The sequence below is a fragment of the Aotus nancymaae genome, unplaced genomic scaffold (assembly GCF_030222135.1).
Source record: "Aotus nancymaae isolate 86718 unplaced genomic scaffold, 86718_ANA_hifiasm-v0.15.2.pri h1tg000010l, whole genome shotgun sequence".
Lineage (NCBI taxonomy): Eukaryota > Metazoa > Chordata > Mammalia > Primates > Aotidae > Aotus > Aotus nancymaae.
Window position 1 is genome coordinate 63,867,936 of NW_026988421.1, and position 12,366 is coordinate 63,880,301.

The 12,366-nt window shown below is 38.6% G+C and overlaps 1 protein-coding gene across 9 annotated transcripts in view; it reads right to left on the reverse strand.

Moving 5' to 3' along the window:
• Positions 1-12,366, reverse strand: part of ASCC1 (activating signal cointegrator 1 complex subunit 1) — a 165,498-nt gene that overhangs the window by 64,627 nt on the left and 88,505 nt on the right. For all 9 annotated transcript variants that reach the window (XM_064374256.1, XM_064374260.1, XM_064374257.1 and 6 more), the window contains one exon: positions 3,655-3,791. In XM_064374256.1, the coding sequence (XP_064230326.1) occupies positions 3,655-3,791 (137 nt within the window). The remainder of the gene's footprint in view (positions 1-3,654; positions 3,792-12,366) is intronic.

Consider the following 12,366-nt stretch of genomic DNA (forward strand, 5'->3'; position numbering starts at 1 on the left):
AAAACCTGATACCATGTCTTATGCAAAATGGGTGTTCAATAAATCTCTGGTAAACATTTAATAGATGTTTTAAGGGGGAAGCTGTTCTGGACAATTTTGAGAAGAATGTGGTCACATGCTGACATATTAAATAGTGTGGATATTTGTCCCCACCCAAATCTCCTGTTGAATTGTAACCCCTAATGTTGGAGGAGGAGCCTAGTGGGAGGTGTTGGGATCATGGGGGCAGATCTCTTGTCAATGGCTTGGGTCATTCCCTTGGTGATAAATGAGCTCTCATTCTGAGTTCACACAAAATCTAGTTGTTTCAGGTGTGGCACCTCCACCGCCACTCTCTGTTGCTTGTTCCTGCTTTTGCCATGTGAAATGCCTGATCCCCTTCACCTTCTGCCATAATTGAAGTTTCCTGAGGCCTCCCTAGAAGCCGAGAATGCTTCTTGCAACACCTGCAGAACCATGAGCCAATTACGCCTCCTTTCTTCATAAGCCACCCAGTCTCGGGTATTTCTTTATAGCAATAATGCAAGAACAGCATAATACACATGCTATATTGTCACTAAGTTAAAATGTGGTACTGCCTTAAAACAAAAGTTGGAACTAAATGGGGTACCAAGAACAAACAATAAAAATAAAAAAAGATACAATGAAACAGGATCCAAAGCCTGCTTTATGAGCAGAAACACACTCTTTCAACCTACCCCTAAGGTTTATCAAGAGGGAGATTAAAAAGCAGGATAGAAATCCAATGGTTTGCCCGATAAATACTCTTTGTCTTGGTGGCCAAACAATTACATCTGGGATACCAGTAAGCAAATTACTTTCCAACTGATGACATGTGAGGCAATAATTAGGCATTAATGTTTGCTCATGGGTATTTTCTCTCTTCTTTCTAGTCCCTTTTAAACTTCTCTGGTTTGACATCAGGCCTGCTGGGAACACTGAGGCACAGGAGGGTGCTGCTGGGACTGAAGAGCTGCACATTTGTCGGACTCCAGACTCAGAGCAAGTGCATGGTCTGTGTCCTACATCTCACAAAGAAAAGTCACCAGGGACACAGCCAGAGTGTCCGAATTTACTAAACACTGAATAATTAATTCACAATCTATAGAGCTACATGAGCCTTTCACTGAAAAACTGAAACAAAAATCCTGTTTTTGGTCTCATCGCATCCTTCAAATTAAAACACTACCCCAAAATTTAAAACAAATACTCAACTATTCATTGTTCAAAACCCACTTATGAGTGAGAACATGCGGTGTTTGGTTTTCTGTTCTCATGTCAGTTTGCCGAGAATGGGGTCTGTTGGGGGGTGGCGGGGGGGCTAGGGAAGGGATACCAGGGGGTAGGGAGATTGGGGAGGGATAACATTAGGAGAAATACCTGACGTAGGTGACGGGGGGATGGATGCAGCAAACTACCATGGCATGTGTATACCTATGTAACAATCCTGCACGATCTACATATGTACCCCAGAACTTAAAGTATAATAAAAAATAAATACTCAACTACTCATTTCCTTAATATAGCACCACAGTTTTAATCAAATTCCAATACAGCCACATTTACTTTAATACTCCAATTTTAAAAACCATCAAATTAAACTACAGCACACTATGTACAGATCTATTCATTTTTCAGTGTTTTCCTTTTCATGTTTTAATTTGGGATCACTACACCATAAAAGGTTGAGGTTAGAAATGCCATTATTTACTGACATTTTTTCTAAGTATACCAAGCACAAAGACTAAGGTCAAACAGCAAGAAAAAATTAGATGATTCAATTTGACTCACTGATTTACTAGAGCTTTAATAGAAGTACCCTTTTTGTTTTTTTAAGAAGTAGTCTCTTCTCAGAAGTAAATCAATTTTGCACTTCTTACTTTTCAATTTTTAAACAAATGTATGTGACGAGGGAAATTAGGAGAAGAAGGTTGGGGAAGCTTGCTTTATTTTACTCGCTGGTTTCACATCTTCCCAGTTTTTTAAAAAGAGCATCTTTAAACAAATTTTTGCATGCACTGCAGATTTTTGGCAGGGTAACTTTGTCCTGTTTCAAAAGCTTTGCTGAATTTGAAAAACTACAATTACTGTTTTCATACTGTCATGTCAAAAATTCTGAGGAACTATTAAGATTGCTCTTTATTCCCCAGACACACTAACTCTGACATGCTTAAAGAGCTCAGATTTGCCATTCAGTCACAAAAGGCACCAAGAGACATAAAAGAGAAGAACCCAGCTAAATCTTCACATAGCTTAGGATAAAGCTTCAGTGATTAAAAACCTGTGACCTGATTTTCATAAGGTAAAAAGAACAAATACTTCTCTAAACAAATATTTTATCTACCTTTAAATTTTTTCTTAGCAGGATTATCCCAATGGCACCCAAGAAAACTCAGCAGCTTTCAGTTTAGTTTAGCAAAAAGTAAACTGGGAATAAGTTCAAGTATCAGAACTGATCCTTAAACCAGGCAAAACCGCTCTGCTTTGTAAAATAAAGCATAACATTTTCCTTTATACAAGGAAAACGGCAAGTAACTAATGACAAACACCAAATTATTTTGAATTTTAGGTAAGATCTAGAGAAAACAGATATGTCCATTACTGAGCAAAGAATAAGACAAGAAGTGTTCTTTGCTCTCTCAGATGCAGAAAAGATAGTCAGATTGCAAATCTTATCAACTTGTGAACTTGCTCAAGAAAAATATCTTGTCTTTGAAACAATTTGTGGAAAAGGATAACAGGCCCATAAAGTGTTTATATTACAGTTTCACATACAACATAACTGGAGAAAAATTGTAGATCCTTTTACCTTGTTCTACCCAATGAACCAGGTAAGCCATTTCTACAAGGCCATGTTAGAATAGCACGGGGCCTGCCTACAATAATGGAATAAAAAATCTATTGAGTGAATTGGCTTTCAAATTTTTCTTCTGTAAATCTGAAAAGAAGAAAGTAAAGGTAAACAGGGGAAGATATGGTTCTTTGAAATAAAGCTGTTATATCAGATGTATGTATAAATTAAAATTTTACAGTAAAAAAGAATAACAACTCTGCCGTCAGAACAGTAATGCTTTCCCTGAGTCAAAACAGACTGCTTAGACTGTTTCTAGTATCCTTGCTGAACTGGCTAGACATGGCAGCTCACTCCTGACACCAGGGAGTGGCCGAGGCAGGAGGGTTGCTTGAGACCAGAAGTTTGAGACCACCCTAGGCAACAGAGCAAGACCCGATCCCTACAAAAAAAAATTTTAATATAAAAAGTTTAAATTTTTTAAAATTCTTGCTGAATTAAATAAAATTATTTGCTTTTCTTTTTTTTAAGTCAGTGTTTCTGAAATATAATGAAGACTTTCCTAGAGAATCATGTTACAATGTTTGAGTTACTGTGATAGACAGGATAATGACCCCCAAAGATGATGTCCCACTCTCTGGAATTTATAAATATGCTATCTTACATGGCAAAGAGACTTTTGTAGATGTGATTAAGGTTAAGGAATCTGACATGACAGGTTACCCTGGATTACCTGAGTGGGCTCCATCAAATCACATGAGTCCTTCCCATGTCATCCAGCCTCTAGTTCAAAAATAAGTCTGTAATACCAAAAAGATGCCAGCCCAGGTAGACCACCCATTCCCATCCCTGAGAATACTCACTTAATGAATTCCTCTTTACACTGCTGTAGCATCTCACATGTCTGCTGGATCTCTTCCTCACTCAAAAGCACCAACATCCCAATAGTTAGATGAAGCTTTTTAGGATTCTGGAAAATGCTGCTGTCAACCCCATGATCCTGTTATCAAAGGAAGAAAAACAAGAAACTCAGCCCACACAAAGGCAAATGGCAAGAATAAAACTGAGTCCTGAGAAATAAACCAACACATCTACAGCCAAGTGATTTTCCACAAGGTGTCAAGACCATTCAATAGAGAAAGTCTCCTCAATAAATGATGCTGGAACAATAAAACACCCACATGCAAAAGAATGAAGATAGACTACTACCTCCTACCATATACACAAATTAACACAAAATGGATCATGGCCTGGAATTTGGCAATGGATTCTCAGATATGACACCAAAAACATGGATGACAAAAGAAAAAAATAAACTGGACTTCATCAAACTAAAAAACTTTTGTGCATCATAGGACACTATCAGGAAAGTGAAAAGAAAACTACAGAATGGCAGAAATATTTGCAAGTAATTTATCTGATAAGGGTCTAGTATCCAGAATATACAAAAGCAATTCTTCCAAATCAACAACGAAAAGACAATCTAATTTTTTGTTATTATAATGTTCTGGGGTACATGTGCAGAACATACAGGTTTGTTACATAGGTATACATGTGCCATGGTGGTTTGCTGCACCCCATCAACCCGTCATCTACATTAGGCATTTCTCCTAATGCTGTCCCTCCCCTAGTCCTAGTCTCCCACCCCCAACAGGCCCTGGTGTGTGATATTCCCCTCCCTGTGTCCATGGGTTCTCACTGTTCAACTCCCGCTTATGAGTGAGAACACTCGGTGTTTGGTTTTCTGTTCTTGTGTTACTTTGTTGAGAATGATGGTTTCCAGCTTCATCCATGTCCCTGCAAAACGCATGAACTCATCCTTTTTTATGGCTGCATTATATTCCATGGTGTATATGTGCCAGTCTATATTGATGGGCATTTGGGTTGGTTCCAAGTCTTTGCTATTGTGAACAGTGCCGCAATAAACATACATGTGCATGTGTCTTTATAGCAGAATTATTTACAATCCTTTGGGTTTATACCCAAATGGTATTGCTGGGTCAAATGGTATTTCTAGTTCCAGATCCTTGAGGAATCACCACACTGTCTTCCACAATGGTTGAACTAATTTACACTCCCACCAACAGTATAAAAGTGTTTCTGTTTCTCCACTATCCTCTCTATCATCTGTTTCCTGACTTTTTAATGACTGTCATTCTCACTGGTGTGAGACGGTATCTCAATGTGGTTTTGATTTGCATTTCTCTAATGACCAGTGGTGATGAGCTTTTTTTTGTATGTTTGATGGCTGCATAAATGTCTTCTTTTGAGAAGTGTCTGTTCCTATCCTTTGTCCACTTTTTGATGAGTTTTTTTTTTCTTGTAAAATTGTTTAAGTTTTTTGTAGATTCAGATATTAGTGCTTAAGACAATCTAATTTTTTTTATTTTTTAAGAAATTGGGTCTTGCTGTGTCGCCCAGGCTGGACTGCAGTGGCACAATCACAGTTCACTGTAACCTCAAACTCCTGAGCTCAAGCGATCCTCCTGCCTCAGCCTCCTGCATAGCTGGGATTATGGGCATGAGCCACAGAACCCAGTTGAACCTGATTTTAAAATGGGAAAAGGCGCCGGGCACGGTGGCTCACGCCTGTAATCCCAGCATTTTGTGAGGCTGAGGCAGGCGGATCATTTGATGTCAGGAGTTCAAGACCAGCCAGACCAACATGGTGAAACCCCATCTCCACTAAAAATATTAAAATTAGCTGGGTATGGTGGCAGGCATCCGTAATCCCAGCTACTCAGGAGGCTGAGACAGGAGAATTGCTTAAACCCAGGAAGCAGAGGTTGCAGTAAGCCAAGATCACACCATTGCACTCCAGCCTGGGCGACAAAGTGAGACTCTGTCTCAAAAACAAAACAAAACAAAACAAAACAGGAAAAGGGCTTCAATAGACCTTTCTCCAAAGAAGAAATACAAATGGCTAACAAACAGAACTGGCTAACAAGCACATGAGCATCATTAGTCACTTAGGGAAATGCAAATCAAAACCACTATAAGGTACCATTTCACACCCACTAAACTATCTATAATCAAAATAATGGAAAATGACAAGTGCTGGCAAGGATATATAGAAATTGGAACTCTCATACATTGTTGCTAGGAAGGTAAAATGACTCAGCCACTGTGAAAAACAGTTTGGCAGTTCCTCAAAAAGTTAAACATAGAATTACCATATGACCCAGCAATTCTACTCCTAGGTGTATGCCCAAGAGAATTGAAAAAGAGACTCAAATACATGTATATGCACGCTTCCAGAAGCACTACTCACAATAGCCAAAAGATGGAAATAACCCAAATGTCCATCAACAGATGAACGGATAAACAAACTGTGGTATATACAACAGTGGAATATTATTCAGCTACAATAAAGGAATGAAATTCTGGCTGGGCGCAGTGGCTCTTGCCTGTAATCCCAGCACTTTGGGAGGCTGAGGCAGGCAGATCACCTGACATTAAGAGTTCAAAACCAACCTGGCCAATATGGTGAAATCCCGTCTCTACTAAAAATATACAAATTAGCCAGGTGTGGTGGTGGGCATCTGTAATCCCAGCTACGCGGGAGGCTGAGGCAAGGAGAATTGCTTGAACCCAGGAGGCGGAGGTTGCAGTGAGCTGAGATCATGTCACTGCACTCCAGCCTGGGTGACAAGAGCGAGACTCTGTCTCAAAAAAAAAAGAATGAAATTCTGATACATGCCACAACACCACGGATGAATCTTAAAAACAGCTAAGTAAAAGAAGCCAGACACAAAAGGTCACATGTTGTATGACTCCTGCTGTAGTCTGGGTATTTGACTCTTCAAATCTCATGGTGAAATTGGATCCTCAATGCCTAAGGTGAGGCTTAATGGGAGGTGTTTGGGTCACAGTGGCACATCTCTCATGAACAGTATAGTAGTAGAGTGAAAACTTACTCATTACTGCCAGGACAACGGTGTTGAGACTATCATTCTTTTTTTTTTTTGAGATGGAGTCTCCCTCTTGTCACCCAGGCTGGAGTGCAGTGACACCATCTCAGCTCACTGCAACCTCCGCCTCTTGGGTTCAAGTAATTCTCCCTGCCTCAGCCTCCTGAGTAGCTGGGATTACAGATGCCCACCACCATGCCTGGCTAATTTATATATTTTTAGTAGAGATGGGGTTTCACTCTACTACTACAGCTGATTATTATAATAAAAAGAGAGCCTGACACCTCCCCTTGCACTCCTACTTGCTCTCTTGCCATGTGATCTCTGCACACACCAGCTCCTCTTCACCTTCCACCGTGAGTGGAAGCAGCCTGAAGCCCTCACCAGAAGCAGATAACTGACATAATGCTTCTTGTACAGCCTGCAGAACTGTGAGCCAAATAAACCCCTTTTCCTTATAAATTACCCAGCCTCAGGTATTCCTTTATGGCAACACTGGATGGAGTGAGACAATTCCATTTATATATCTAGAAGAGGTATCCACAGAGACAGAACACAAACTGGTGGTTATCAGGGGCTGGGGAGGCATGAGTGAAGAGCAACTACTTAATGGGTATGCGGTTTCCTTTTGGGGTGATGAAAATGCTAGAAAACGAGAGCGAGTTGGTAGCTACACAATACAAATGTACTAAATGCCACTGAACTGTTGATTTTTAAATGGTTAATTTTGTTATGTAAATTTAACCTCAATAAAAACTTTTTTTAAAAAAAGGAAATGATAGCCTGGGAATGGCGCGGTCCAGAAAAAACAGAATGTCATCTAAATGTAGGTTCTAAAAATACCTTTTATTTTTATCAGCTTTGTTAGTTCAAGAGCAACTGGGTCTCTTATGTACTTCCCCAAGGAATAATATACTCTATAAAAACATACTGCTGTTTCTACCATAGTGGACACTGTAGTATTTTCAGGTAAAATACTTGGTGTTGAAAATAAATTCTTCGATGCAAAGAGATGACTGAAAAATGAATCAGGAGAATATCCAGACATTGGAGTTGTCACATCAAATATGGTCAACTTTTTCTGGAATCATCATTCCTTGCACTTTAAAACTTTTGGCAGGTGGATCACCTGAGGTCAGTGTGAGAACAGCCTGGCCAACATGGTGAAACGTTGTCTCTACTAAATACACAAAAATTAGCCTGGCATAGTGGTATGTCCCTGTAATCCCAGCTACTCGCAAGGCTGAGGCAGAATTGCTTGAACCCAGAAGGTGGAGGGTGCAGTGAGCCGAGATTGTGCCAATGCACTCCAGCCTAGGAGACAGAATGAGACTCCATCTCAAAAAAAAAAAAAAAAGTTAGCTCTAGAAAGCACAAAAAATATATATACCTCATAAATCCCTTTTTTAAAAAATTGAGGTGAAATTCACATAATACAAAATTAACCATTTTAAAGTATACAATTCAGCAGTATTTATATTTAGTGTATTCACTGTTGTACAACCACCAGCATTCTTTAATAGCAAAACATTTTTATCATCTGATAACAGTATTCCATACCCATTTATTTACTTAATTTATTTTTATTTTTATTTTTGAGATGGAGTCTTGCTCTATCGTCTAGGCTGGAGTGCAATGGCACGATCTTGGCTTGCTGGAAGCTTTGCCTCCCAGTTAAAGCAATTATCCTGCCTCAGCCTCCTGAGTAGCTGGCATTACAGGTGCCTGCCACCACGCCTGGCTAATTTTTGGAATTTCTGTAGATGGGGTTTTGCCAAGTTGGCCAGGCTGGTCTCAAACTCCTGACCTTAGGCGATACACCCACTTCGGCCTCCCAAAGTGCTGGGATTACAGGCGTGAGCCACCATGTCTGGCCTCCCATACCCATTTAAATAAATAATCACTCCTCTTTCTCCATGCCCCATCCCCTAGTGACCTCTAATTTGCTTTTATCTCTTCTGGATATATTATATAGAAAGAATCATACAATATAAGACCTCTGTGACCAGCTTCTTTCATTTAGCATGATGTTTTCAAGGTTCATCCAAGCTGTAGCATTATCATTGCTTCATTTCTTTTTAGAGTTGAATAATATTCTAGTGTATGTATGTACATACCAAAATTTGCTTATTAATAAAACTATTGATGAAGATTTCTGGTTTTTTGCACTTTTGCTATTATGGATAATGCTGCTGTAAATGTCCGTGTACACATTTCTGTGCTGACATATATTTTCAGTTATTCTGGGTATATACCCAGGAGGATAACTGTTGGGTCACAAGGCAAATCTATGTTTAACTTTTTGAGAAACCACCAAACCATTCTCTGCATTGGCTGAACTAACAAACATTCCCAGAAGCAATGTATGAAGGTTCCTGTTTCTCCACCTCTTCACTGATACTTCCTTTTTTAAAAAATTATAGTGATCCTAGTGGGTATAAAGTTGGACGTGCATTTCACTAATGATCAATGATGATGGCATCTTTTCGAGTGCTTTTTGAACATTTGTACATCATCTTTGGAGAAATGTCTACTAAAATCTTTTGCCCATTTAAAAAATTATCTTTTTATTGTTGAGTTGTAAGAATTCTTTATAAATTATTGATACTATACCCATATCAGACCATGAATCCCTTTTAAAGGAAGGTAGGTCTCAATTCATTAATTTCATTCTGCAAATGAAAACAAGAAAGAAAAAGCTGAAGCTCTTCTATTCCAACAGGAATGAAATAAGAATCCTATCTTTGAATTGCAAGTTCTTCTTGTATAATCAGGTCGCTGGACTTATAAAATGCCCCAAAGGCAGAGAAATGTATTTTATCAAATGTGAATAGATTACATACTGTTCTTGGTTTGCCTAAGGCTTACTGCCTAATACTTGCCTTGGCAACAGTAGTTAGTTGATTATTCATTTTCTAAGTGTTAATGGAGCTTGAGCTATTTTTATATCTGATGAAGAGTTTTGTGATTCCAAACATCAACCCAAATTGCCTCATTTAATGAAAGTGATTTTAAGGAACAATCAGCTTTAAATGTGTCAAGGAAGGTTAAGTGCAAGTCTTACCACCCCAGCTACTCTAACCTATGGCACAACTTGCCATGTTAGAAAAGGCATGCGAAGCCCCTCAAATGATTTTAATATGCACAACCCCATCCCAAAGTACAGTTGAGAACTGTTCCCCAGCAATAACAGTAATATCTGTTGGGCCCTTGCTCTGCTCCAAACATTTTCTATGCAATGTATAAACAAATATCTTACGAGGGAAGCACTATTATAATCCATACCTTACAGACGAGGAAACTGAGGCACTGAGAAATTAAACCACTTTCCCAAGGTAACCTTGCTAGGAAGAGATAAGGTCAAAATTCAAAACCAGGCAGTCAGGCCCCAAAGCCTATACTTTTGATCAATGTTACATACGTAGCCTTCCTAGTAATAGCTGCCCAAAGGAGGCTAGGACCATAGGACCCCACCCAGAGGCAAGCCCTTATGCATTTCAACACAGCTCACTGAATAAATGGATCTAATCATTAACTGAGACCTGAGAATAAAGGGAATCTCATAATTATATGAAAGGAAAGTGGTTTTAACATTTGCCTTTTCTAGCCAGGCACAGTGGCTCATGCCTGAAATCTCAGCACTTTAGTAAGCCAAAGCGGAAGGATCACTTGAGGCCAGGAACTCAAGACTAGCCTGGGCAACACAGACCAGTTAAGACCAGCCTGGCAAACATGTTTCTTTCTGTAGAGGGAAAAAAAAAAAAAAAAAAAACCATAATTGAGTTTTATTCTCTACAAAAAAAAAAAAAAAAACTTTCTTTTTTTTAGATATGACACCTAAAGCATAATCCATAAAAGAAAAAAAAAAGTGAACTTAATCAAAACTTAAAACTTGTGCTTCAAAAGATACCATCAAGAAAATGAACATAAGCCACAGAGAAAAATATTTGGGAGAAAAATATCTGCAAATCATGCCTGATAAATATAAACATAAAAAACTCTTAAAGTTCAACGGTAAAAGGATACATAATCTAATTTTAAAATAAGCTAAAGATTTGAACAGATGTTTTCCCAAAGAGGATACACTAATGGCTAATAAGCTTATAAAAACAGGCTCAACATCATTAGTCATTAAAGAAATGGAAATCAAAACCAAAGCAAGATATCACCTCACACCCATCAGAATTACTATAATCAAAAAGATAAACAATAACAAGTGTAGGTGAGGAAATGGAAAAACTGAGCAGTCACTTCGTAAAATACAAATGTAAAATGGCACAGCTACTTTGGAAAACAATTTGGCAGTTAAACAAAAAATTAAACATAAATTTTAAAAAATTCACACAAAAAAATACAACCCAGCCATTTCACTCCTAGGATTCTACCCAACAAAATAAAAACAAAGGTCCACCTAAAGATGTGTACATGAATCTCACAGCAGTATTATTTATAACAGCCAAAGAGTAGGAACAATCCACATGTCCACCAATTGGTGAATGAATAAACAAAATGTAGGCTAGCCATATATGCAACACTACTCAGAAATAAAAAGTAATGAACTACTAACACACACAAAAATATAAACCTCAAAACATTATGCTAAATAAAAGAAGTCAGATGCAAAAGACTATGTATTATATGATTCCATTTATATGAGATATCCAGAAAGGACAAATCTAAAGAGACTGAAAACAGATTATTAGTTGTCTGTGCTGAGGAGAGAGACTGCAAACAGGCGCAAGGGATCTTTTTAGGGTTATGGAAATGTTCTAAAGCTGGATTGTGGTAATGATTGCACAACTCTGTAAATTTATTTAAAATCACTAAATTGTACACTTAAAATGAATTTTACAGTATGTAAATTATACCTTAATAAAGCTGTTAAATAAGTTGTGTCTATGTCTTTTTTTTTTTTTTAATTCAAGGTCTCCTCTGTCACCCAAGCTAGAGGAGAGTGGCATGATCATGAATCCTGCAGCCTCAAACTCCTGGCCTCAAACTCCTGGCCTCTCTCCTTAGCCTCCCAAGTGGCTGGGACTACAAGCTCATACCACCACGCCCAGCTAATTTTTTTTTAATTTTTGTAGAAACGGGGTCTCATTATGCTGCCCAGGCTGGTCACAAACTCTTGGCCTTAAGCAGGCCTCCCACCTGAAGGCACCACACCTGGCCTCAACCTGTAATTTAAAAACACTGTGCATACATAGAAATCATTGTATATGCCAGGCATGGTGGTTCACACCTGTAATCCCAGCACTTTGGGAGGCTGAGGTGGGAGGACTGCTTGAGCAGGAGTTCAAGACCAGCTGGGCAACAAAGCAAGACTCCAATTTCTTAAAAAAAAATAAAAACAAATAAATAAATTTTAAAAATTGTTTTATAGAAATCTTTGTATATGATAAACATGGTATCCCAAATCTCTCAAATATTTTTTAAATAAATTGTGCTGGGGCAATTGGATAGTCATTTGGAAAACAATATAGTTAGTCGTGGCCTGGTGCTTTGGCTCATGCCTGTAACTCCAACATTTTGGGAGGTCGAGGCAGGCAAACTGCCTCAGCTCAGGAGTTCAAGACCAGTCTGTGGAACATGGTAAAACTCCATCTCTGCTTAAAATACAAAAAATTAGCTGGGCATGGGAGTGCAGACCTTTAGTCCCAGCTA